This window comes from Ambystoma mexicanum, chromosome 3p (genome assembly GCF_040938575.1).
Source record: "Ambystoma mexicanum isolate Mex_15411 chromosome 3p, UKY_AmexF1_1, whole genome shotgun sequence".
Classification (NCBI taxonomy): Eukaryota; Metazoa; Chordata; class Amphibia; order Caudata; family Ambystomatidae; genus Ambystoma; species Ambystoma mexicanum.
Genome location: NC_090925.1, coordinates 398,083,068 through 398,110,898, shown reverse-complemented (window position 1 = coordinate 398,110,898; position 27,831 = coordinate 398,083,068). Strand labels below are relative to the sequence as shown.

Below are 27,831 nucleotides of genomic sequence, written 5' to 3'. Positions count from 1 at the left end.
ATGATGAGACCTATGTTGCGTCGCAGTTAAGTGTCTCTGGGAGGGATTCTGTACTGTCCAACCCACCTGCACCAGAGGTAGAACCCTCAATGGGGATGTCAGTGTTGGTAGGTCAGCCTTTGGTGGTTACGGATCCAGGGTCACACTCCGCTACATCTGATCCTGTTCCTGGGCCAGCAGATCAGAGGGGGAATGCAGTCCTGCAGCCCCAGGCAGTGCCGGCACAGCAAGGCGCAGTTCGCCTTGCCCCAGACAGGTGTGGTGCCCGCCGACGCGGTGGCCGTACGCCACCTGGCAATACCGCATGGGAGCAATCCATATACGGTATGGCAAACCAACAGGCAGCATCAACTGAGATGATAGCTCAGGCAATGGATAGGGTGGCCACTTCCATTGTCCCCCAAGAAAGGCTGATGGAACAACTACAGCAGGCAACAGACTCCATTAGCCAGTCACACAGGGAGGACATGTTGGCGTCCAACAGGGACAGGCGGGCGGCACTGGAGACTCTGCGGGAAGCCATTTCCATTGAGTCCCAGGGCTACAGGGAAGCCCTGAGGGTGGAACTCCGTCAGCTCAGGGCAACTCTGGTTGAGCTTGAGGCTTCAGCTAACACGAGGACAGAACAGCAGCTGGAGCGGCTCACACGTACGCTCTCAGCTGAGATGCAGGCAACTAGGGCGGAGGTCTGGGCATCCCATGAGTTGTTGCATGGGGACCTCCGCACAATTATACTCCAGAACCAGACCTTCCACACCCGCATGCTTGCTGCCATGGAGGACCAGACTAGGGCTTTGCGTGGGCTGCCTCCCATAGTGCCACCACCTCCTGATTCAGCTGCAGAGGGTGAGGAGAGCGACAGCAGCGATTCTCCCACAATAGGGTAGCCGTGCAGGCCATGAGCCCATGGAGGTGTTTTTTTTTCGCAAGATCCACACAGGTGGGTTTTGGTGTGCACCCTGTCCTCGGACCTCCTGGGTGGCATCCCCCACCCTCCAGGGCCCATTAATGGCCATTTTTTTTTTTTTTTATTTTTTTTATTTTTGATTTTTTGGACAGTGTGTTGCCTTGTGTGGTTTCCGTGGGCATATGCTGTATTGTGGCTGGGCACATGCAGGCTTGTCCTGAATTTGGGTCAGATGCTTGGGTTTGTGTGACACATACCCCTCCTGCTTCCCGTTTCCATGGGCTTGCAAAGGGTGTGCCCAAGTGACATTGACTTACACAGTGACGTTGGACTCCCATTTGATGTGTGGGCAGTCTGTAGTCAATACTGTGTATACATTCCTAGTGCATATTGTTGTTGTATTGTACACTGCATGGTGTATTGATATGTGCCTCTGCATCCATCTCATCCTCCTAATTTTCAGGTCCATTTTTCATGTCTTCACAAGGCGTTCTACTTTGGGACTGGAGTCCATGTTGTAAGCAGTGCACCTACACTCTTGCGTGGCGCTAACACTGTATACTTGGAAGTGTTCGAAGTGCTGCCATTATCAGGTAGTGAGGCTACCAATTTTTTAAGTCCGTACTGTCATGTTTATGGTAGGTTGGAGGTTGTGTAGGTGATTAGTATTCTTGGTAACTATTTGGTAATGTGTGTTGTTGGTCCTGCATTACTGTGAGCACTTCATGTGTGGCCAGTTTCCATTAGGGACACTGTAGTTGGTGACACTTGGGGCATGTTGTGGGGATTAATTTGTTTGCTCTCACATTGCATGACATGCCATGGTGTGTTGTGTGGCCGTGCCGGGGAGGGGTAGGGTGACATGCTACTGTTCTCATATTGTATTTTGCAAGTGGGTATTCATTTTTGCTGCATGGAAGTGTGTCTTTTGATGACACTGTATTGGTGGTGTTTGTGTAAGTAGGGATGCACACATTGTGACACTTCCAGATGAACAATCTCAGGCTGCTATGGTTCTGACAGTTGACTGTCCCTTTGTTAATCAGAATTGTCAGATTGAGTCATCATTGATTGTCAGATGGTATGTGCCAGGGCTGTGTGCATTCCACAGGGGTGTGCTTTCTATGTGAAGTAATTAGCCACCAGCTGCGTACGGGCTGCCTCACCCCGTGCCTTTTCCCCTCCCATGCGCAGCAGGCGTGCATGTGGTTGGGGATGTGGGGGCACCACCATGTCCACAGCCAGGCCCCGGCGTGTTGCAACATTGTGCAGGACACATGCTGCCACTATGATCCTGCACACTACTGGGGGAGCGTATAACAGCTGCCCGCCAGAACGGTCAAGGGGGCGAAAGCGTGACTTGAGCATGCCGAATGTGCGCTCCACTATGCCCTGTGTTGCAATATGGGCTGTGTTGTATCTTACCTCGGGAGGCGTGATGGGGTTCCGAATTGGCGTCATCATGTGTGTGCTCAGAGGGTAGGCACTGTCCCCTGGGGAGGTGGTGATGGGGATCATTAGTGGGGTATTGGCATTACTCTGTATCTGTCATGCATTCGTGTGCTGTGGCATTTCTACTCACCAAGCAGCCATGCATCGCCATGCCGCCCAGCTTCCATGTCCCGGTTTAGGGTTGACATCCTGTAAATGAAGCTGTCGTGGGTCGACCCTGGATAGTTGGCATATACTGAGGTGATGATTCCCTTGGCATCACATATTACCTGGACGTTGATGGAATGCCAGTGCTTGCAGTTTCTATAGATGTGCTCAGATGCCCTGGGGGGACGTAGAGCCACATGGGTGCAATCAATGGCCACTAGCACTTTGGGGAATTTCTGCAGTTGTTCTGGGCAGGTATATGTGCCTGCGGACTGATGGGCGTGCAGTGATGATGGCCAAAACCTGGTGTAGGCACCGTGACTGCGTGGCCTGTGACACCCCCCCACTATGGCACTTGTCTGCTGAAATGATCCGGTAGCAAAGAAGTGCAGTACATTGAGGACCTTCTCCAGGGGGCTGAGTGCTTGGGAGCACAGGGTGGGTGATGTGAGGGCATCCTCCCACTCACTGACCAGGTCGAGTATTATGTGTGGTGGAAACCTGTACCTCCCATACACCTGGTCATCTGGCATACCAAATAGGCTGGTTCTGGGTGTGAAGATTCTGGCCCTGACTATCCTTCTCCTCCTCCTGCGGTATCCCACGGCCACTGCTTCTAGGAACGGTATATTCATCCTGGCGTCTGAGCTTGTTTGTTGTTTGCGCACTCTTTTATGCTGCGCGGGACGTGCGCCTGCTTCATGCTGGCGTACGTGTTTCAGGATTGGTCCTTTTATTTTTTGGCGCGTTGTAGGCGAGCGTGTAAATCTTCCCGCCCACCCCAGGAATTCACATAACACGCTCTCCCAGGCCCAGTCGCGAGTAAATAATCCCGCCCACCCCTGGAATACACGTACCCCATTCTCACATGTGCAGTCATGTGTGGAACTTCACGCGCACACACCGAAATACAAATACACTGCAAATTCATGTGTGATACTTCCCGCGCACCCGAAACACATGTACCCTGCTGGTATCGCGTGTGGAAGTTCACGCGGACCCATGATACACGTACCCTGATGGAATCGCGTGTGAGACTACCCGCGTACCCCTGGAGTACACGTACCCAGGCAAATCGCACGGCTGGGGGGTGGGGGTGCTGGGAGACATGAGTGGGGGCCTGGTGGAGGGTGCCCCACAGTGCTGGGGGGTGGGGGTGCTGGGAGACATGAGTGGGGCCTGGTGGAGGGTGCCCCTGACTGGTGGGGGGTGGGGATGCAGGGAGACATGAGTGGGGGCCTGGTGGAGAGTGCCCCTGGACGCAGGGGGGTGGGGGTGCTGGGAGACATGAGTGGGGGCCTGGTGGAGGGTGCCCCTGACTGGTGGGGGTGGGGATGCAGGGAGACATGAGTGGGGGCCTGGTGGAGGGTGCCCCTGGATGCAGGGGGGTGGGGGTGCAGGGGGACATGAGTGGGGGCCTGGTGGAGGGTGCCCCAGAGTGCTGGGGGGTGGGGGTGCTGGGAGACATGAGTGGGGGCCTGGTGGAGGGTGCCCCTGACTGGTGGGGGGTGGGGATGCAGGGAGACATGAGTGGGGGCCTGGTGGAGGGTGCCCCTGGATGCAGGGGGGTGGGGGTGTTGGGAGACATGAGTGGGGGCCTGGTGGAGGGTGCCCCTAGATGCAGGGGGTGGGGGTGCTGGGAGACATGAGTGGGGGCCTGGTGGAGGGTGCCCCTGACGGGTGGGGGGTGGGGATTCAGGGAGACATGAGTGGGGGCCTGGTAGAGGGTTCCCCTGGATGCTGGGGGTGGGGGTTCTGGGAGACATGAGTGGGGGCCTGGTGGAGGGTGCCCCTGACGGGTGGGGGGTGGGGATGCAGGGAGACATGAGTGGAGGCCTGGTGGAGGGTGCCCCTGACGGGTGGGGGGTGGAGATGCAGGGAGACATGAGTGGGGGTCTGGTGGAGGGTTCCCCTGGATGCTGGGGGTGGGGGTGCTGGGAGACATGAGTGGGAGCCTGGTGGAGGGTGCCCCTGATGGGTGGGGGGTGGGGATGCAGGGAGACATGAGTGGGGGCCGGGTGGAGGGTGCCCCACAGTGCTGGGGGTGGGGGTGCTGGGAGACATGAGTGGGGGCCTGGTGGAGGGTTCCCCTGGATGCTGGGGGTGGGGGTGCTGGGAGACATGAGTGGGGGCCTGGTGGAGGGTGCCCCTGGATGCAGGGGGGTGGGGATGCAGGGAGACATGAGTGGGGGCCTGATGGAGGGTGCCCCTGGATGCTGGGGGTTGGGGGTGCTGGGAGACATGAGTGGGGGCCTGGTGGAGGGTGCCCCTGGATGCTGGGGGTTGGGGGTGCAGGGGGACATGAGTGGGGGCCTGGTGGAGGGTGCCCCACAGTGCTGGGGGGTGGGGGTGCTGGGAGACATGAGTGGGGGTCTGGTGGAGGGTGCCCCTGGATGCAGGGGGTGGGGGTGATGGGAGACATGAGTGGGGGCCTGGTGGAGGGTGCCCCTGCATGCAGGGGGGTGCTGGGGGACATGAGTGGGGGCCTGGTGGAGGGTGCCCCTGGATGCAGGGGGGTGGGGGTGCTGGGAGACATGAGTGGGGGCCTGGTGGAGGGTGCCCCTGGATGCAGGGGGGTGGGGGTGCTGGGAGACATGAGTGGGGGCCTGGTGGAGGGTGCCCCTGGATGCTGGGGGGTGTGGGTGCAGGGAGACATGAGTGGGGGCATGGTGGAGGGTGCCCCTGGATGCTGGGGGGTGGGGGTGCAGGGGGACATGAGTGGGGGGCTGGTGGAGGGTGCCCCACAGTGCTGGGGGGTGGGGGTGCTGGGAGACATGAGTGGGGGCCTGGTGGAGGATGCCCCACAGTGCTGGGGGGTGGGGGTGCTGGGAGACATGAGTGGGGGCCTGGTGGAGGGTGCCCCTGGATGCTGGGGGGTGGGGGTGCAGGGGGACATGAGTGGGGGCCTGGTGGAGGGTGCCCCACAGTGCTGGGGGGTGGGGGTGCTGGGAGACATGGGTGGGGCCTGGTGGAGGGTGCCCCTGGATGCAGGGGGGTGGGGGTGCTGGGAGACATGAGTGGGGGCCTGGTGGAGGGTGCCCCTGGATTCTGGGGGGTGGGGGTGCAGGGGGACATGAGTGGGGGCCTGGTGGAGGGTTCCCCACAGTGCTGGGGGGTGGGGGTGCTGGGTGACATGAGTGGGGGGCCTGGTGGAGGGTGCCCCTGGATGCAGGGGGGTAAGGGTGCAGTGAGACATGAGTGGGGGCCTGGTGGAGGGTGCCCCACAGTGCTGGGGGGTCGGGGTGCAGGGGGACATGAGTGGGGGCCTGGTGGAGTGTGCCCCACAGTGCTGGGGGGTGGGGGTGCTGGGAGACATGAGTGGGGGCCTGGTGGAGGGTGCCCCTGGATGTAGGGGGTGGGGGTGCAGGGAGACATGAGTGGGGGCCTGGTGGAGAGTGCCCCTGGAAGAAGGGGGTGGGGGTGCAGGGGGACATGAGTGGGGGCCTGGTGGAGGGTGCCCCACAGTGCTGGGGGGTGGTGGTGCTGGGTGACATGAGTGGGGGCCTGGTGGAGGGTGCCCCTGGATGCAGGGGGGTGGGGGTGCAGGGAGACATGAGTGGGGGCCTGGTGGAGGGTGCCCCACAGTGCTGGGGGGTGGGAGTGCAGGGGGACATGAGTGGGGGCCTGGTGGAGGGTGCCCCCACAGTGCTGGGGGGTGGGGGTGCTGGGAGACATGATTGGGGGCCTGGTGGAGGGTGCCCCTGGATGCAGGGGGGTGGGGGTGCAGGGAGACATGAGTGGGGGCCTGGTGGAGGGTGCCCCTGGATGCAGGGGGGTGGGGGTGCTGGGAGACATGAGTGGGGGCCTGGTGGAGGGTGCCCCTGACTGGTGGGGAGTGGGGATGCAGGGATACATGAGTGGGGGCCTGGTGGAGGGTGCCCCTGGATGCAGGGGGTGGGGGTGATGGGAGACATGAGTGGGGGCCTGGTGGAGGGTGCCCCTGGATGCAGGGGGGTGCTGGGGGACATGAGTGGGGGCCTGGTGGAGGGTGCCCCTGGATGCTGGGGGGTGGGGGTGCTGGGAGACATGAGTGGGGGCCTGGTGGAGGGTGCCCCTGGATGCAGGGGGGTGGGGGTGCTGGGAGACATGAGTGGGGGCCTGGTGGAGGGTGCCCCTGGATGCTGGGGGGTGGGGGTGCTGGGAGACATGAGTGGGGGCATGGTGGAGGGTGCCCCTGGATGCTGGGGGGTGGGGGTGCAGGTGGACATGAGTGGGGGCCTGGTGGAGGGTGCCCCTGGATGCTGGGGGTTGGGGGTGCAGGGGGACATGAGTGGGGGCCTGGTGGAGGGTGCCCCACAGTGCTGGGGGGTGGGGGTGCTGGGAGACATGAGTGGGGGTCTGGTGGAGGGTGCCCCTGGATGCAGGGGGTGGGGGTGATGGGAGACATGAGTGGGGGCCTGGTGGAGGGTGCCCCTGGATGCAGGGGGGTGCTGGGGGACATGAGTGGGGGCCTGGTGGAGGGTGCCCCTGGATGCAGGGGGGTGGGGGTGCTGGGAGACATGAGTGGGGGCCTGGTGGAGGGTGCCTCTGGATGCAGGGGGGTGGGGGTGCTGGGAGACATGAGTGGGGGCCTGGTGGAGGGTGCCCCTGGATGCTGGGGGGTGTGGGTGCAGGGAGACATGAGTGGGGGCATGGTGGAGGGTGCCCCTGGATGCTGGGGGGTGGGGGTGCAGGGGGACATGAGTGGGGGCTGGTGGAGGGTGCCCCACAGTGCTGGGGGGTGGGGGTGCTGGGAGACATGAGTGGGGGCCTGGTGGAGGATGCCCCACAGTGCTGGGGGGTGGGGGTGCTGGGAGACATGAGTGGGGGCCTGGTGGAGGGTGCCCCTGGATGCTGGGGGGTGGGGGTGCAGGGGGACATGAGTGGGGGCCTGGTGGAGGGTGCCCCACAGTGCTGGGGGCTGGGGGTGCTGGGAGACATGGGTGGGGCCTGGTGGAGGGTGCCCCTGGATGCAGGGGGGTGGGGGTGCTGGGAGACATGAGTGGGGGCCTGGTGGAGGGTGCCCCTGGATTCTGGGGGGTGGGGGTGCAGGGGGACATGAGTGGGGGCCTGGTGGAGGGTTCCCCACAGTGCTGGGGGGTGGGGGTGCTGGGAGACATGAGTGGGGGGCCTGGTGGAGGGTGCCCCTGGATGCAGGGGGGTGAGGGTGCAGTGAGACATGAGTGGGGGCCTGGTGGAGGGTGCCCCACAGTGCTGGGGGGTCGGGGTGCAGGGGGACATGAGTGGGGGCCTGGTGGAGTGTGCCCCACAGTGCTGGGGGGTGGGGGTGCTGGGAGACATGAGTGGGGGCCTGGTGGAGGGTGCCCCTGGATGTAGGGGGTGGGGGTGCAGGGAGACATGAGTGGGGGCCTGGTGGAGAGTGTCCCTGGATGAAGGGGGTGGGGGTGCAGGGGGACATGAGTGGGGGCCTGGTGGAGGGTGCCCCACAGTGCTGGGGGGTGGGGGTGCTGGGTGACATGAGTGGGGGCCTGGTGGAGGGTGCCCCTGGATGCAGGGGGGTGGGGGTGCAGGGAGACATGAGTGGGGGCCTGGTGGAGGGTGCCCCACAGTGCTGGGGGGTGGGAGTGCAGGGGGACATGAGTGGGGGCCTGGTGGAGGGTGCCCCACAGTGCTGGGGGGTGGGGGTGCTGGGAGACATGATTGGGGGCCTGGTGGAGGGTGCCCCTGGATGCAGGGGGGTGGGGGTGCAGGGAGACATGAGTGGGGGCCTGGTGGAGGGTGCCCCTGGATGCAGGGGGGTGGGGGTGCTGGGAGACATGAGTGGGGGCCTGGTGGAGGGTGCCCCTGACTGGTGGGGAGTGGGGATGCAGGGATACATGAGTGGGGGCCTGGTGGAGGGTGCCCCTGGATGCAGGGGGTGGGGGTGATGGGAGACATGAGTGGGGGCCTGGTGGAGGGTGCCCCTGGATGCAGGGGGGTGCTGGGGGACATGAGTGGGGGCCTGGTGGAGGGTGCCCCTGGATGCTGGGGGGTGGGGGTGCTGGGAGACATGAGTGGGGGCCTGGTGGAGGGTGCCCCTGGATGCAGGGGGGTGGGGGTGCTGGGAGACATGAGTGGGGGCCTGGTGGAGGGTGCCCCTGGATGCTGGGGGGTGGGGGTGCTGGGAGACATGAGTGGGGGCATGGTGGAGGGTGCCCCTGGATGCTGAGGGGTGGGGGTGCAGGTGGACATGAGTGGGGGGCTGGTGGAGGGTGCCCCACAGTGCTGGGGGGTGGGGGTGCTGGGAGACATGAGTGGGGGCCTGGTGGAGGATGCCCCACAGTGCTGGGGGGTGGGGGTGCTGGGAGACATGAGTGGGGGCCTGGTGGAGGGTGCCCCTGGATGCTGGGGGGTGGGGGTGCAGGGGGACATGAGTGGGGGCCTGGTGGAGGGTGCCCCACAGTGCTGGGGGGTGGGGGTGCTGGGAGACATGGGTGGGGCCTGGTGGAGGGTGCCCCTGGATGCAGGGGGGTGGGGGTGCTGGGAGACATGAGTGGGGGCCTGGTGGAGGGTGCCCCTGGATTCTGGGGGGTGGGGGTGCAGGGGGACATGAGTGGGGGCCTGGTGGAGGGTTCCCCACAGTGCTGGGGGGTGGGGGTGCTGGGAGACATGAGTGGGGGGCCTGATGGAGGGTGCCCCTGGATGCAGGGGGGTGAGGGTGCAGGGAGACATGAGTGGGGGCCTGGTGGAGGGTGCCCCACAGTGCTGGGGGGTCGGGGTGCAGGGGGACATGAGTGGGGGCCTGATGGAGTGTGCCCCACAGTGCTGGGGGGTGGGGGTGCTGGGAGACATGAGTGGGGGCCTGGTGGAGGGTGCCCCTGGATGTAGGGGGTGGGGGTGCAGGGAGACATGAGTGGGGGCCTGGTGGAGGGTGCCCCTGGATGAAGGGGGTGGGGGTGCAGGGGGACATGAGTGGGGGCCTGGTGGAGGGTGCCCCACAGTGCTGGGGGGTGGGGGTGCTGGGTGACATGAGTGGGGGCCTGGTGGAGGGTGCCCCTGGATGCAGGGGGGTGGGGGTGCAGGGAGACATGAGTGGGGGCCTGGTGGAGGGTGCCCCACAGTGCTGGGGGGTGGGAGTGCAGGAGGACATGAGTGGGGGCCTGGTGGAGGGTGCCCCACAGTGCTGGGGGGTGGGGTGCTGGGAGACATGATTGGGGGCCTGGTGGAGGGTGCCCCTGGATGCAGGGGGGTGGGGGTGCAGGGAGACATGAGTGGGGGCCTGGTGGAGGGTGCCCCTGGATGCAGGGGGGTAGGGGTGCTGGGAGACATGAGTGTGGGCCTGGTGGAGGGTGCCCCTGGATGCTGGGGGGTGGGGGTGCTGGGAGACATGAGCGGGGGCCTGGGGAGGGTGCCCCTGGATGCAGGGGGGTGGGGGTGCTGGGAGACATGAGTGGGGGCCTGGTGGAGGGTGCCCCTGACTGGTGGGGGGTGGGGATGCAGGGAGACATGAGGGGGGTCCTGGTGGAGGGTGCCCCTGGATGCAGGGGGTGGGGGTGCTGGGAGACATGAGTGGGGGCCTGGTAGAGGGTGCCCCTGGATGCAGGGGGGTGGGTGTGCTGGGAGACATGAGTGGGGGCCTGGTGGAGGGTGCCCCTGACTGCTGGGGGGTGGGGATGCAGGGAGACATGAGTGGGGGCCTGGTGGAGGGTGCCCCTGGATGCAGGGGGCTGGGGGTGCTGGGAGACATGAGTGGGGGCCTGGTGGAGGGTGCCCCACAGTGCCTGGGGGTGGGGGTGCAGGGGGACATGAGTGGGGGCCTGGTGGAGGGTGCCCCACAGTGCTGGGGGGTGGGGGTGCTGGGAGACATGAGTGGGGGCCTGGTGGAGGGTGCTCCTGGATGCAGGGGGTGTGGGTGCAGGGAGACATGAGTGGGGGCCTGGTGGAGGGTGCCCCTGGATGCAGGGGGGTGAGGGTGCAGGGAGACATGAGTGGGGGCCTGGTGGAGGGTGCCCCTGACTGGTGGGGGGTGGGATGCAGGGAGACATGAGTGGGGGCCTGGTGGAGGGTGCCCCTGGATGCAGGGGGGTGGGGGTGTAGGGGGACATGAGTGGGGGCCTGGTGGAGGGTGCCCCACAGTGCTGGGGGGTGGGGGTGCTGGGAGACATGAGTGGGGGCCTGGTGGAGGGTGCCCCTGACTGGTGAGGGGTGGGGGTGCTGGGAGCAATGCATTGGTGGGCAGTAGTGCAAGGTGACATGTGGGTTGGCTGGGGGGCATGGCCATGGTGGATGGGCTGCCTGCGGGACATGTGCAGGGGTGCAGGGTAGTCCCCTGTGGTGTGGCCCGCCTGCAAGGGCCGTGGAGGGTGTAGAGGGAACAGCTGGGAGGACCCACACGGCCAATTCACGTGTGGGACTCCCCGGCACCACTGAAATACACGTAGGCTACTGGATTTGCGTGTGGAATTTGCAGCGCACCCGGAGTATACGTACCCTGCTGAAATTGCATGTGGAACTTCACGCGCACACCGAAATACACGTACCCTGCTAATTTGCGTGTGAAACTTCCCCGCACACCGAAATACACGTACCCTGCTAATTTGCGTGTGAAACTTCCCGCACACCCCGAAAAACATGGACCCAGGGCAATCGTGTGTGGAACTTCCCGCGAACCCCGTAATACATGTACCCTGCTAATTCGCGTGGGAAACTTCACACGCACCCCGGAATACACGTGCCCACGCCAATCGCGTGTGGAACTTGCCGCAAACCCCGTAATACACGCACACGCTATTTTTCACACAGCGGGTGTCCGTGTTTGTCGGTACCCCTTTGCACCTCATTTGGCCTAGAGGGCCACTGTATGGACCATTCATCATAGCTGTATATGGGTGCTTTTTGTTAGCGCACATTTTGGCGCACATTTATTTCAGGCGCAGGGACGCTACCGCCTGCTTTCTTGTGGCGTACTTGTTTGGCCCTGTGCACGTCTTTCACCGTGCGCTGGTTTGCCCTATTCGATTCCATGAATACGGGTTGTAGGCGAGCGTGTGGGCGTTCCGCGCACTTGCTTCCTGTACTTCCCCCGTGACGCCCATATTTTCACGCGTTGTTCCCCATTCCGAGTGTTACGCCCCGTGTTCCGCCTACTTTTGTGATGTGCGCCGCGCTATGTGCGATTTCGCAGTGGCCGTGGCGCACGCCGTTGGATGACCTGTGCGCCGGCATGCGCCGCACACTTTTTCAGCGCACATCCAATGTTTTTCTCGCACACGGACTTCCATGAATCGATGTGCGCTGGTTTCCCTGCGATTTTCGCACTTTTACTGTGAATCGCACATTTTGGCACCTCTGCGCGGGAATTTTCGGCGCACATTAATTCCATGAATCGACCAGTAAGTATCTTCTACTCTTGTCCTATTCATATTTTAGGTCAACTCTAAAATGAATGCCACCCTTCATGCATACATGTCTTTATAGGCACAAATGCAGACACACATAACCACGATAGTCATAAATTGCATAAACTAACTCTGTGCCTCTAACATAGATCTACAGATTATACATACTGAATCTATATTTTGTTTTCATTTTACATATTTATAACATTAATGGACACTAAAGATGGAGTTTGTAAATACACTAGGATTTAGAATGTTTTATATTATGAATGGCTGCCATGTGACGTAGTGAGATCATAACACATAGCGTGATGACGTCACCAACGTCAATATAAATAAACACTGTTTTGTATTATAACACTGAATACGATTTGTGGGCATGAAACAAACGCGGAAAACCGTCAGCAATACACATTTGTCTCCCCATCAGCAGCATAGGTAAGCTACCATTTGAATATATTGTATTGAAATACGGAAGCCTTTATTTTTTTCCAGCACTTTATCCTCTGAACTTTATTTAAAAAACAAACTGCATTCTATAATAAGTTATTAGCATTACTGTATTTGAACTATAATCGAATTATGATAAAGAACTATAATATTTCCTTACCACTACAATTAGTTACAATTATACATCACAACCCAAAACAATAGTACATTTTTGGCCTACTTTTTCCCATAAACAGAGAGAACATCAGTATCAACTGAATGCTTACATTATATAAATATCTAATACCAACAATATCCTATTTTCAACCACTTGAGGATGATCTGAATGTAACTAATGAACACTATTTGGGATCTCAGAAACATGCCAAACGTCAGTAATTAACCAATGTACGATTATTGTGAATTTAAACTAGTGAATCAGTGAAGAATAGCATAGAATCTACAAGTTATATATGATGTATATATTTTGCGTTTTAGTGTATTGTCGTCCTGATGAGCCACTTGATGTGGTGAAACATGTGTTGAGGATCAAGAACTTGAGGATGAAGGACTTATTGGAGGATTGCGAATTTATCAAATGAGGGAAAAAGAATTTTCAAAAACCTGTTAGACAAGCAAGGACTCATAAGATGATTATGGACTTTCCAACACAGCAATAAAGCTTTTTTAAAAAGGAATAAGGACTGCTAAACATATATGTTCTCAATAAGTAGTCAGAATTAATTAAACAAACATAAAAATAAAAACCTTTACAAAACTTTTTTGTGGAATACATTTTAATGAAATCTTTCTACTATTGGCCCAGTGTTCCTTCAACATTTTTCTTCTTATCGTTATATACTGGCATTTGCAGTATCTCAGTGAAGTACACAAGATGTGACAATAAACACAAATAATGGAGCGCCATTAGGATAAAGTGCATCTGTAATCTAACTATACAAGCCATATAAATCTCTTTATATATAAAAAGTAAAAGATAGGCACCGTTGCTTGGCAATGAAGAGGCACAGGGCTGGCACACCCCGGAATGCATTGTGCCTTGTACGGCATCATTGCAAAGAAATATGTGTGGCCTGTGTTCCCCATACTATATCACGCCTAGCTCAGTATCGCAGACTAGCAATGGAACAAAACGAACAATGCAATGCACAGGAGCCGTAGCTCGTAGAGGAATCAAGCTTGTGTGGGCATTGAGCCCTCCCCCTCCACCACAGAATGGCTGCACAGAAAAATGCCAAGAGAGGGAGCAGCAGAAACAGCACCAAGGTACCACCAGAAGAAGCAGCCACGCACAACCCCACACAGCATTACAGCAGAACAGCTGTGGGTAATTATGTTAGCTAGTTATTTTAGCCTATCATGTGTTAAGAACGGTCAAGGGGGCATATAAGTTATCTATTTACTGTAGTATTGTGCTGGCTCATTGACACAGTGGAAAAACCTATTTGACACATAATATACCATAGCACTGGGGAAGAAAACTCTGATGCAAAACGCAAACAAGCTATCTTACTGAATTGCCTTTGCGTGGAGGGCCGTATAATCTTTGGCAACCCCTCTCCAAAACATGTAGGAGAAGGATCAGTTGATTCCCAAGACATTATCAAGAAGGAACAATTTAGATGCAAAAAGTACATCGTACTGGAAAGTCAAGGCACCGATGAAAAAGTAGCACCCTCCATTGCTGCCCTGCACAGTCTCACTAAAGACTACGAATTGGGCTCCTTGACTGAGAGTTTGATCAGAGACCAGGTAGTGTGTTGCTATAACAGCAATAAACATCAAGAAAGAATCCTCCTACTTAAAGGCCTAACCCTAGAAAAGCTGTCAACATGGCTCGCATGGTAGAACAGTCCATCGAATATGCCGTAGCACTGTTAACCATTAGCCAAGTATGCTCAGAACACCCAATGCCCCAAAGCCAAAACACAAGAATGAATGACACCAGGTTGTGTATGCAGAGCGTAGGTTGCCTAGAGAAAGAGGCATGCATGCTTTGCATGGAGGAGGGGGAGACCACATGGCCAACAATTCCTGCTGTCAAGTGAGGGTGCTTACATGAAACATTTGAAACAGAAGGGGCTACATGGCAAGGGCATGCAGGACAGGGTCCATCAGGTACCTAGTCAATGAAATGTACCTAGTAAGGGAAGAGATTGTCAATCTTCTTATTGCCACTGAAGAAGAGGTTGATGTGGATGCACTGTGGTGTGATGTGAGTTTTCACTGTCTAGATCCCAATAAACTTTCATTAGAGCAGACATCTATCTCAGACTCTACTGGGAACTTGAAGATCTGTCAAGCCCATACATAAACCCGAAAGCCTATGGCGGTGCCACCATAGACATACTTGGACTATGCATGGCCAAAATTGAATTTAAGGAGAGAAGAGGACATAGTAAATTGTACGTTGCCAGGAAAGATGTTGCCCTCTTGCATTGGCACCTCAAAAAAGAAAAGAGCATTAGACTTGATCCCAATGGACCCAGAACAGTAACGCAGGTGGCTAGTGACACACATGACTTGTTTGCCAAAGTGGTTAGTCTCCAACCATGGTGCCTCAAGGGTTTAAGCATTTTAAAAAAGGGTGCCATATCACATTCGACTCATGGTGAGAGCACAGCTAAAAGAAAATCGATGCATCCTGTGTGCCAACAATGCCATCGAAAAAAAGAATGATGCAGCAAAGTGGTATGGCCCACAAGCCCAATAGGGCCATATGGATGTGTGTTATCCCACGATCCCTCAATGAAACGATGGTTGTGGCCTGCCAACCCCTTCCTAGGCTACAGGAAATGCTAGCCCTCCAAGAGGGAGCAAAACACATTTCTACCCTTGACCTATCTAGGGCCTACCATCAGATCAGGCTACATGATGCCTCAAAACACCTAAAGTACCTCATCACCCCATTTGGCACGGATAGATTCCCTTCAACCTCACATCAGCTGTGCCAGTATTCCAGCAGATCATGGAAGGACTCTTTAGAGACAACCCCAATGTGTTGCATTTCCAAGGTGATATCTTAGTGTTTCCCAAAGGGGCCTTTCAGCACGATATTTGCCATACACAGCTTCTAAACACCCTAAAGAACACAGAGCTCACAATCAAGGACGGGAAGTGCCAGTTTAGAGTAGCTGAAGTTACGTATTGGGCCACGTCCTGAACGTGAATGGCATCCACCCAAAATTGAGTCTGGTTAGCGGTGTAAAGGAAGCTTCCTGCCCGCATGATAAAGGAGCAGTGTGAGCATTTCTAGGCCTTGAACAAGACTATTCGAAACTTCATCAAAACCTTTGTGCCTAAATGCTCACCCCTGCTTGAGTTGCTAAAAATGTGAAGTTTAATAGGTCGCACATGCTTGAATTAACATTTACCCAAAAGCAATGTAGCCCATGCCCCCATTCTCAGCATGTCAATCCCTGTGACTACACCAAAAGACTCTCCTTTTCACTTCTTCCTTTCCTCGCACCTCCCCTGCCAACACCCCTGTCTGCCTCAGTGACTGAATGCATGGCTGCCTCTGAGTTCTACAGGGCACCAGCCTCCCCACCCAGTCCACCCCCACCCCTTGCACTTAGCATGTGGACCCTCACCCACTGCTCCCCATGCAATCACTGGCACTTGCTCTCCTGGACTTCCAGGAGGGCAAGTGTCAAGTAGAAAGTGGTTACACCCCTTTGCACACTAGTACTTTGCATTTTCCCACAGACCTGAATTCCCCCTCCCTCGCACTTCTTGTTACTGCACTTGCACGATCTGAATGTCACAAGGCCTATTAAGACCGCTATTGTTATCTTTCTCCTTTGTTCCTCTCCTTTTTTTGTCTTGTGGTGCCTTGAAACACCATTTGTTGTATAGGCGCCTTACACATTTGCAATAAAATAAATAAATAAATAAATAAATAAATAATAGTGACAGGGGTGTGAGGGGCAGGAAGCTGAAGGTGAGGAGCTTTCCAGGTCATGTCTACATTCTCATCTTGAACACTTCTTATAAACACCCTGCCACCTTGATAAATGGCTCTGTAGCATTCATTTCAATTATTCCTTTGTTTCTGCTAGTTTAAATCATGAAAATGAAGGACATATGTTGTATTTTATATTTATTGTACACTAGCAGAAGTACCCGTTCTCCGAACAGGTTCTGTAGATCGACATAATAATACTCTCATTAATGGTTGAAAATGAATGATCCTGTACGTCGTTGTCCCGCCTTACCCTGGAGTGGTGTAGTTTGCTGTAGTACATTATGGTGCAAATATCTAAGAAACGGTGCCTCCTAAGCCTTGAAACGTGGTTTTTGGAGTCCAACTCAACCACAAGTTTTGTTCCCTGTGTCGGGACCGGTTGAGAAAATAATTTTGTGGCCTCATCCCGATGAAAATGGTTTACGGTTTTGTTGGCAGGCACCATATAACAAAAAATCCTCTGGAAAAGTAATTTCACCTGATGCGGCAAACATTTGGAAACTTCTGGAATGCTACCTACCTTCACCTTCGCCTCTCCGATCCATTCGCCTACCATACATTTTTGGTTTCCCTTCCTGGTGAACATGGTTTACGGCTTCCTCGGCAGGCACCATCTCGCAAAAATCCTCTGGAAAAATAATTTCACCTGATGCAGCAAAAAACTTGGAAACTTCTGGAATGCTACCTGCCTTCACCTTCGCCTCTCAGGTCCATTCGCCTACCATACATTTTTTATTTCCCCTTCCTGGTGAACACGGCTTACGGCTTCGTCGGCAGGCCAGAAACCCACAAATGTTTACTTTTGGGGAAATACAGGGAATTGCACATTATGGATGTTGTTTCAAAGAGAAATGATGTCCATGGTAAACAATATAACAATGTAGGTTACAAAGGCAGTTCCTGGGTAGAGTGGCTTTATAATAGGGGTGGATGTCTGAACAAGAGTAAACCAGCTGATGAAGGGGTTGTTGATAAGACTTAGAGCCCGACAGTGACTAAGGGACAGTCAAAAATAAGATCAAGTTTAAAGGGACTTGTGCAAGACAATGGAAGCAATATACAAGTTTACATTTTGCACATACTTTGTGACATTTTCAGCCAGGTTCAACGGTATGTATGTTTTAAAAAAATGGCAGCTCATGCTACATACCCATGCTCATGTTGAACTAGCCTATTTTTACTGCATTTGCCCATGCTTATGTTGAACTAGCCTTTTCTAATTGCATTCACCCATGCCAATGTTGGACTAGCCTAGCCTGACTTGCGCCCTCACAGAACTATGTTCTCCAGAAAGACTTTGCTGACATCTTTACTGCTCATCTTACCGTTAAACTATCTAACCATGCCCCAAACTAGATACTCACCTTATCCCCTTCCTGACAGAAATAAAAGACTCCGAACCAGATTACCTTGTCTATATGAGCTCAGAACCAGTAGCAACAAGAATCTAAATTCCCGCTCCAGTTACAACTCCACCAACCTAGGCCTTGAGTCGGCACCTAGACCACCGACACGTAACAATAAAACTAACCAACCTAAACCGACTGATATTGGACTTCAGATGCCAATAAACATGACCACTATATCTGGAGCCCTTATTAACGCCAGATCTCTAGTGGTTCATGCCACGGAAATAGCAGACCTCCTATCCTCCAATTATCTCGACATCCTAGCCGTCACGGAATCCTGGCTGCATGACACAGCTGGTCCTGCCCTCACACTAGCGATACCAGAGAAGTTTCAAATAATCAGAGTGGAAAGACCTAATTCCAGAGGGGGCGGCCTAGCCATCATAGCTAAAGCTAACCTCGCCATAAGACTCCTGACTCCACCCCCACTTAAATCTTGTGAATTACTCATAGCCAAAGTGCCCATCTCCAGCTATCGCACCTTAACTATCTATCTGATATATAGACCCCCAGGACCTACCAGTACCTTTGAGGAGGACTTATCTAGTCTTCTGGCCAACAACACTAAAGACTTCTCGCAAATACTAATACTGGGCGACTTCAACCTGGGATTTAATGACCCAGAGGACAAACAAGCCCAAGCAATAGCGGCCACACTCTCAGAACATGGACTAACCCAAAAAGTCCTCACCCCAACACATGTCAAAGGAAGGACCCTAGACTGGGTAGCTGACCTGAACTGCACCACTACTATCACCAAAATAACCCCACAACTGTGGACTGACCACCACCTAATTGACTTCTCTGTAGCAATAGACAAGCAAGTATTGAAAGCAAAAGTTATTGCACCACCTCTCCCAACCAGATCCAAAAAATATATCACGCCTGACAAACTTTTACCACACCACCTTCCCTCCATTAACTCTCTCCCAAGTAATTCTGACCCTAACATCCTCGTTGAGGTATATAATAACACTATGACTAGGGCCCTTGAAATTATTGCGCCTCTCAAAGTATGCAAAAGTAAACAGCAGGCACATCTCAATGCCTGGTTTACCCCCCACTTTAAAGAATTAAGTCTTCAAAAAAGAAAATTGGAATCCCTGTGGTGGCACTCCCCCTCAGAGGAAAACAAATCTAAACTAACCCACTTTGCAAATAGTTGCTAAAAAGAAATAATTTGCACCGAAAAAGATCTCTTTAATGATAGAATCTCCAATGCCAGCGCTAACCCCAAGCCATATAGAACAAAATAACAACACTTCAAATTAAAATTGCCATATAAAAGTCTCCTTGCCCTCTACTGAGACGCGCCTCACCAGTCCCACTAAAGTCACCAGCACTCTAGCCCCGTTTAGATTCACCAAAGTTTCCATTCATCTAACTGTAAGGGTGACAACTATCCCACCCAACTTATAAAAGATGCCGCAAGAGACCTAGCGCCCTTCATCTCAAAGTTAATTAATGCCTCTTTCTTGTCCAACACTGTCCCAAGCAACTTAAAAGAGTCATGGGTTCTACCTCTACTTAAGAAACAGACCTTTGACCCCTCCACCCCTACTAACTACAGGCCCATCACCACGGTACCCTTTCTCCTTAAAATAATAGAGTAGCCTACCTACAAATTCAGAACCATCTTGAAGCTAACAACTTCCTAGGCTCTCGCCAATCCGGATTCAGGCAACAACACGGCACGGAAACGGCATTAATCGACCTTAAAACTCAAATTGACAAGCTCAAGGACAAAGGAAAAATTACCATGCTGCTCCTCATGGACCTGTCGGCATCCTTTGACCTGGTGGACCATGCAGTTCTGTGCAAACACCTAGTGTTGGTAGCCCACTTCCCGAGCGTTGCTATAGCCTGGGTCCAGTCCTTCCTAGGTAACAGAACAATGACAGTTTTTTCCACAATGGCACCAGCGGACCCGATCCAGTCCACATGCAGCGTTCCGCAAGGCACTTGCGTCTCGCCAACCATGTATAACAAATTTACCAAGCCCCTATTCGACAAATTGGACAGACTGGGTGTCACCTACATGAATTATGCGGATGACACACAGATTCTCATTCCCCTTTTGGACAATTTTGACTCTGATACGGCCTTGGTAAATGAGATATACCTCAACTGGCTGCGCTCTAGTGATGTATGACTAACCCCGCTACATTAACCCTAATATCAGCCTATGTAACCTTGTACTTCCACTGCACCTGTTTGTATTTTTGCACTTTGCCCTTAAATTTGCTTGTATTCTCTGTACCTTACCTGGCCCCCTGCCCCACTGTATTTTTCTCACTGTGTAACTGAGCTTTAAGTATCCTTGTACCTTGTTGCGCCCAGTTAGCTAAGGGTTTGGTGCACCCTACAAATCAATAAACAAACAAACAAACATACACCCAGATCTTATGTTTGTATTATTATTGGCTATTATGTAGTGCTTTAGCACCACTTATAAGCAAACACATTTGCAAAGGAGTACAGATAGGAGGGAGATGAGAGGAGGGAAACACAGGTTGTCAGCGTTATTGGGTATTTTACCCACCCATTGACTGCTCATGGCTATAATAATCCCTAATGCCATTCCGTCCCACAACCTACCACTCCTCACCCAAAAGACACCCTTCTGAGATCTCATTGATTTACCGTTGTCATGGTGAACATTACTCTTTGTGCAATATAGGTACTGCTAGTTTTATTTCTAAGCACTCTTCTGAGGGTTAATGGCCAGGTATTACCATTATGACAGTGCCTGCCAAAATGCCTGCACCATACCTACCCATAACTGGTGGCTTTGCCAAAGCTTGTTTTTTATTATGTCTTTAGAAGCGAGTTTGTAAATATACAACTTTCTGTACAATACTATTTAATATAAAAATGACTATATATTGTTACATGTACATGGTAAAAATAATGCTTTCAATGTGTGAAATCTAAAAAATGAAATATGTACCAAAGTCAAATTTACAACATTACGAAGAAGCCCTTAAAAAGTGAGACCTGCACACTGTGTAAATTGCTCCCTTGCTTCCCGAAGCTAGGTACGCGCTCAATAAATACCTATGTATATGTATAGTTTTTAATCATAAAAGGTATATGCAACGTTTAAACGGGATAATTATTTCGTATCTATCATTGTCTGAAAGGTCTGAATAAGAAGGCCCTTGTAATCGTTTTAAATACCAAATACAGCTTTTTCCCTTTAGTAACTTCTCTTTTATTCGTTATACCATATCTGGTCCTGCGCCACGAAGTTGCACTGCTTGACAGCGTCAGATCCCTGCGGGACGGCTTTGGGGGCTGCCATCTTCGGTCTGTGCTCCAGAAGCTCTCCCCTTGCCCTGGGGACCTGACTCAGGGACTGCAATTGTTTTCCGTTGTCGTGGGAACAAGAGAGACTCTGCGTGTTGACGTCATAGACGCTGGCAGCACAAACGCAAAGTTCTTTTTCCAGACGGCTTGGCTGAGTGACCGTGCATTCCTTGGCATGTTTGAGGCGGTCTGGTGACAGGTTTCTCGGGGATAGTAAGTAGATCGTAAATAAGTGGAATGCCTCCCGGCACCCTCCATTCTCAGCCAACGCCGGTTCTGAAACAGCCAGAGCAGCGTGTATGGCAGAATAAAGTGTTGCGTCGTGGAATTTATATAGCTAGAGTCTTTTGGAGCGGGGTCAGATCCTCTTACATTTTAGGGCTCGCCATCCGGGATGACATTAGAGTAGCGCTACTCGGGTGACCGCCCGGACGCCTTTAGCCCCCTGCCATGCCAGTTCTGGGGAGTCTTTCAAGGTCTCCCCCAAGCTGGTGTGGTGGTAAATGGCGCAGCAAGCGCCCTATTAAAATTAAATTCTCCCCACTCTCGGGAGCGGAGTGCATTTAATAACAATAGGGTGCGCTGATGCTTTTGCATCGTGCATATTAAAAAATGTGGCGCTCCCCCTACCCCTGTCCACACCGCATGACCAGGGGCACATGGGCTAGGAGGGTTGGGTGCCATATTTGTGTTATGCCACCAGGGATTCTGCTGCAGTTAAGGCCGGCCCTGCTCACCATGATTGTTTTTGTTAATTGATACATTACCTCCACACCCTCTTCCTTATACCAGACACTTCTGAGGTGAAGGGAACCCATTTTTTTTACTTTCAAACTCTGCCCCTCTTGTGATGTTGGAAAGGAATGTGTCATGACGACAAGCATCGACCCGGTGTACATGCAACGTAGGGTAATTTAAAAAAGGCACATGCCCTGTGATGGGGCCAGTGCGTAGACCACTACTTTATTTATTTATTTTATTTATTGTGCATTTGTTAGGAACTCATACATCAAGGAATTGTGGGAGGGAATAAAGGAACAAAACAAGACAATGGGCAAATTAATAATGATGAGCAAAAGGCAGAGGCGGTCCTACTAGGACTTGTGAACATTCAGAAACCTGAAAGTGCAGAGAGTGAGAAGGGACAGGGGAAGGGGCTTAGTGCTGGAGGTTCCACAGAGGGGAAGTGCCAGAGAGCCAGTTGCAGGGCAACAGGTAAGTGCAAGGCAGTGACCACTTGGTAAGAGAGTGGTCACCTGCCAGTACAATAAGTGCAGGACTGTGAGACAGCACAGGCCAGTGGGTGCCCAAAGGCAAGTGCAGGGGGAGGGCGGAGGCTGAAGGTGATTGGACAGAAGTGTTGGTTGCTACCTGTAACCAGGGAGTGCCTAGTCCCTACACGTGGGCCCAATATCACATTGGCGACGAAGGTGCTAGTACCTCATGCAGGCGGCGTGTTGCCTACACATGCCCCAACATGCTGCAGGCACATTTTGCCCTGCCACATCCTTTCTTCTGGAGACACGATCATGACCGTGACGCGGTGGACACATTTGCGCCGCACACCTGCGGCGGGGAGATCAGCAGCAAAAACGATGCACTACCCACACTGAACGTGGCAGATCGTTCCTGCAAGCAGGGCGCCAAAAGAAAAAAAGAGAACAAATTAATTTTCACCCAAGATAAGGCCAGTCAGCCCCATTAGCGGTTGGCAACACTGCCACCAGGTAGCCATGCTGAAGCGAAGCAGATTGCTGGAGCAGCACAGAGAAAAGAGCGAACTGGCTGTGATGCACAACTAAGTTACACCGGAGAAAGAAACAGCTATTCTTTTTGAGGAATCACATGAAATGATTATCAAGGAAACACTAGCAGACACTTGGGTGCAGGAGAGGTGACACAGAGTTGCGAGAACAATAACACTGAAAAGATGGCATCCTTGAGTTAGGACACCCTGTCCCCTGCACACTATATTACTGTAAACACTTCCAAAGGTAATCAAATATTGGTATCAATATTTAAAAAAGTCACCAAGAAAGCTATTCAAAATGCATATTTTTACAAACAATGAAGCTTCTTTAATTGAGAGGAACAGTGCTCAGCGCGTTTTGGGGGAAAACCCCTTCTATGGAGCAAAACTGCAAATACAATGAGTAATAGTAAACTTAGTTATTAAAAAGATACTTAATTCCAACAGCAGTCTAATAGCTGTATTAAAAGATGACTCAAACATAATTAATGATGTCAATCCACGTGTAACAAGTATAGTTAACACGTTGAGCACTGTTCTCAACTGAAGAAGCATCATTTTTTGTAGAAATGTGTATTTTTAATTACTTTCTTGGTGACTTGTTTAAATATTTATACGAATATGTGTTTACTTTTGGCTGTGTTTATAGCAATAAGGTGTGCAGGGGACAGGAGAGTCCTAACTCTAGGACGGCATCTTTTCACTGATAAACAAGTAAGGACAGCTTGGGATGAGCCGTGAGGCTGAGAGTCACAGTGGGGAGGCCGGATTCCCTAAAGATGCATACAAAGTGGGGAGGCCCAATTCCCTGAAGAATACACATGCTGGGAGACAGGTGAAACACTACATCGACCCACTACAGAGCCAACAACTGCATGTTGTGTGCATACAGGCACTCCAAAGCCCTCAAGCAGCTACCACACAGTAGGAAACGCCTCTCTATGGAAGGATGGCAGATGATCTGCAAGCATCGCCAGCGAGACAGGAGTGTCAAGATCAGCAGGAGGGGCAGCTGGAGATGATGCATTGCCACTGGATGCCGCCACATGGCTAGACTCCTCCCAAGGCACATTTATGAAGCCTTTTGAACCATATGCACCTGGAGCGCCCCATTGGTGGGAATTGTGGCTGAAACAATTCGAGCTACACCTTACATCAAGGAAGTTCACAGCGAGGAAGACAAAAGAGCATTTTTGATTCTCAACTTACGTACACTGGCCCTGAGACTTTTTAACTAGCTACAAACGACAGACTAGATCTCGACTATGGGTAGGCAAAGACAGCATTGAACAGCAAATTTAAACCAAAACTCAATCCAGATTACTGTCATGACCACTGTGAGGGGGCACAAGTTGTGCCACATGCAGGCTCCCACCAGAACCCTGAGGGCCTTAAAACCACTGCAAAAGGGCTCCTGGAGCCAGTCCTGGCACCTTTGGCACCAGGCTCATATGAGGGAAGGAAGAGCTGTTCAAACTAGGTCACATTTATGTACATGGGCCTTTAAATCCAACATGGAAGCACCCAGACAGTTTAGTTGTAAGAACCAAGCCATGTGGTCTAGTGTTTTGGGTGTGGCATGCCTGGAACTACTTTCCCTGGTACTACTTTACCTGGGCTATATAAACTACACCCTGACTGCAGAACACGCTTCGTGTCATTCTGCAACCAGCAGTGTGTCGCTCACTGTGTCCAGCTCCTGGTCTTCAGCATCTTCCTGTAATCCTGCAAGAACAAGATTATTCTGTTTTACCTGAGAAAACACGATCCAGCACTCAGCATCTCAACTGGGCTGCACTCTGTGGAAACCGAGAGAAGAAGAAACATCACTCACCTGTGAGTACTAGTTTAAGGACTTCCGGCAAACCGCTACCACAGCTGCTGTTTGAACATTGCGACTTGCAATAACAAGAAAGGGAAAAACAATATTAGAACACGCACTTCTAAAACATCGAATTCCATCAGTTTTACCTGAATTCCATTGCGCTACGCCACGCTTCCATCCGGAGCACCACAGCAACATCTGCAAAGGAAAAGAGACAAATTCAGGTTCGCTTTCAATATTAAACAACCGCACAGTGCTGTACTTACCTTAACAGAATGCAGGGGCCTGTTTTTCATCGGGCTCTCATCCACTCGGAGCACCACAGCGGCGTGTGGGGAGAAGAAGAAGAAAACACAGGTTAGCTTTAAAAGACAATAAAGACGCTGCGCTTCGTACTTTCTCTTACCTAGAAAATATGCCTCTCCATCCAGCACGCCAGCATCAAGACCGTTGCACCTGAAAAGAAGGAGATTAAGACATTAACGAATTCCCACCATAAACAGAACAAAGACTTACAATTCACAAACCTACCTGTCTACCAGCAGATTCGGGGTCACAGCAGGCCTGGGCCCAAAGAAGGCGTTTTGCACCAATGAAGCAACTCGGGCAGCTCGCCAACAAATGTCATGCGCCCCTGCACAGGAAACACAGGACAGATAGCTCACCCTACAAATAACTAAGATTCATTATTCAGCACTGGGCAACTACGCATCCAGGGTTCCAGATCTGAGAGCCTCCAGACGCCCCCGGGGATATCAGGTGAGCGTAACAATTACAAACATTTTCAAATGAGCCTAGCACGACAGAGGCCAGAAGAGAAAATCGACAATTTCCATGCCAGGTTGAGAGAGATGGCAGTCGGCTGTAAATTCCCAAATGAGAACTTCATAGTACGGCAACAGGTCATTCATGGATTATCGTCTGAAAGGTTACAGAGTGCCATTCTATCTGAACGGAATGCAGTTTTAGAACAGATCTTAGAAATAGGGCGCTAGAGGGAATGCACAGATGTCCATGCAACGGCAATGGGAAGCTGCCAGGAGCAGGCTCCCGGTTGATACAGAGAAGCCTGAAATGCCAGAAATATTCAAATGAGCCTAGGACGACACAGGCCAGGAGAGAAAATCAACGATTTCCATGCCAGATTGAGAGAAGTGGCAGTCGGCTGTGAATTCCCAGATGACAACTCCATAGTACGGCAACCGGTCACTCATGGATCATCGTCTGAAAAGTTACAGCTGGCCACTCTAGCTGAACGGAATGTAGCTTTAGAACAGATCTCAGAAATAGGGCACCAGAGGAAACGCACAGATGCCTATGCAATGGCAATGAAAAGCAGCCATGAGCAGGCTCCCGATTCATACAGAGAAGCCAGAAGTTCCTGTTGTGAAGTAGATTTGTTATGTGTGTGTGTGTGTGTCTGAAATAAGAGAGGGAGATATGTTGTAGTTGTAAAGTGCTTATCTGTGAATGCAAGAGATGTGAGAATGTTGGAGTCTTGCTGTAGAATGTTGTCCTGTGAGTGTGTGTGAAGGTTCCAGTCTATGCCAGTTGGAGGTGGGCCTTCCTGGGTGATGGGACCCATTGCTGTCCTCTATTGTAAGATCTTGATGTAACTAAGAATAAACCTTAAGTGTTTGACCTACAAAGAGTAAGAAGCTACCTTTCTACAATGGCGACGAGGAAAATAGAAACAAAGAGCAAGCGTGCTGAAAGTAAAGAAGAAACTGTCTGCTGAGGGGGCAGCAGCAAGATGAGAAGAGGAACCATTGCCCCCCAAAGAAATGAAGTAAGTCCCATCACCCAGGGAAGAAAAGCCCAAAGTAAGGTTAGTAATCACCCAATGCGATATGCAGGGGGAGGAAAAACCCAGTTTAACAAATGCAGAACCCCATTAGTTAGTGTCCTGCGCAGAACCCAAGAGAAATGCCAGCATAGAAAGGCACAGTAATAAATGGGAGAGTGATAATAGATGTCCCCTGCGCAACATGTTTACTGAGAAAACATAAGAATGTGCGTTTGAAACGGGCTAGAGACATTAAAAGGAAACGAGTGTTAAGAGCCCAAGAAGAAAGATGTTAAAGCTAGGCTCAGAGGAATGTTGCAGGCGAACTGTAAGAATAACACTGTGGGGAAGTGAAGTTAAGCCCCAAAGGTGAATTGATGCCCCAAGAGCGAAGCAAGTCCCAAAGTGGAGTATAAGCAGGGGCAAAATGCAGGGGGAAGTGTAGTGAAAGAAGGTCCCAGCGCTTGTCCAGGGCACCAGTGAAGAAGAAGACGCACTCCAGAGAAGTATCAAAGGGAATGCTGAACAAAGAGGTTTCCCAGCGCAGGGTCTAAAGAGCAATAGTGAATATGAAAGGGACTAAAGCCCAGTGCAAGGGTGGGTGCAGCATCAAGTGTCAAAGGACACATACCAGCCGGTGCATTTAATGGAGCTGCGGCTTGCAAAGAGATCCCCGATCGCCGTTTCAGGGTATGCTAGGAGTTGTATGGCAGCCACAAGGGGCTAGCAGGACAGCATCAGGAGCATAGAGAAATTGTTTGGGAACAGAAGCAATTTTTTTGTGAGGGGTGATATAAAGCAGTGAAGTGCTGTGCACATTAATGGAGCATAATTCTGAAGAAGAAAATGAAGTTATCGGGTGATATTACGTCTGCAGTATCCTTTTGTTTAAAAATTCGTTTTTACAATGTATAACATGGTTTATGAGATGTCACTGTTCTGGTTAGAATTGCCATGCATGAAAGGTATGTGTGCTAGAGCGGCATGTTGAAGTAGTTGGCTGAATTGATGATTAACGTATGGTGCAATAAAGAATATAACTTTTTAAGGATTTGCAGGCATCTATGGACTTTTATCGACTTTTTAGAAATACAGTCATTGTGTTAAGTGTGTTTAAGTGAAAAGCATGAATTATGCCAGGAGTGGCGAAACGGAAGATCCTGTTTGTGTTAGTTAGTGATAATGATTTTTAGGCTTTGCCGGTATCTGTACATTACTAATGGACATTTATGGACTTTATAGAAATTAGTTATTGCCTTGAATGATGTTTGCCTGGTACAGCAAGATGTTTGAGCCAGTGTAAGTGGGCTAGAGGTCATTCTTTTTAAGGCATTGCAGTTTTTATGTTGTGCAATACAACAAAGACTTTTAGCACTACAACATGATTTTTCACCATGCATGTTTTTGTTTGGTCCTAGAAAAACCAAGTCAAATTGTAATACTTTGAACATGTAGATCATTTTTGGTAAGGATGGAAGTATAGCGCTAAGTGATCTGAAATGTACCAAGGAT

General features: G+C 52.3%; 1 protein-coding gene across 2 annotated transcripts in view; it reads right to left on the bottom strand.

The window, feature by feature from the left end:
* CIMIP1 (ciliary microtubule inner protein 1) overlaps window positions 1-27,831 on the bottom strand; it is a 457,903-nt gene that overhangs the window by 333,764 nt on the left and 96,308 nt on the right. Inside the window, exon 1 of one of the 2 annotated variants that reach the window (XM_069651077.1) lies at window positions 20,877-21,023. The exons of the other annotated variant lie outside the window; for it this stretch is intronic. Coding sequence (XP_069507178.1) covers window positions 20,877-20,953 — 77 coding nt within the window. The 5' untranslated portion in view covers window positions 20,954-21,023. Of the gene's footprint in view, window positions 1-20,876; window positions 21,024-27,831 lie in introns of those variants that run through there. 2 annotated transcript variants of the gene reach the window in all.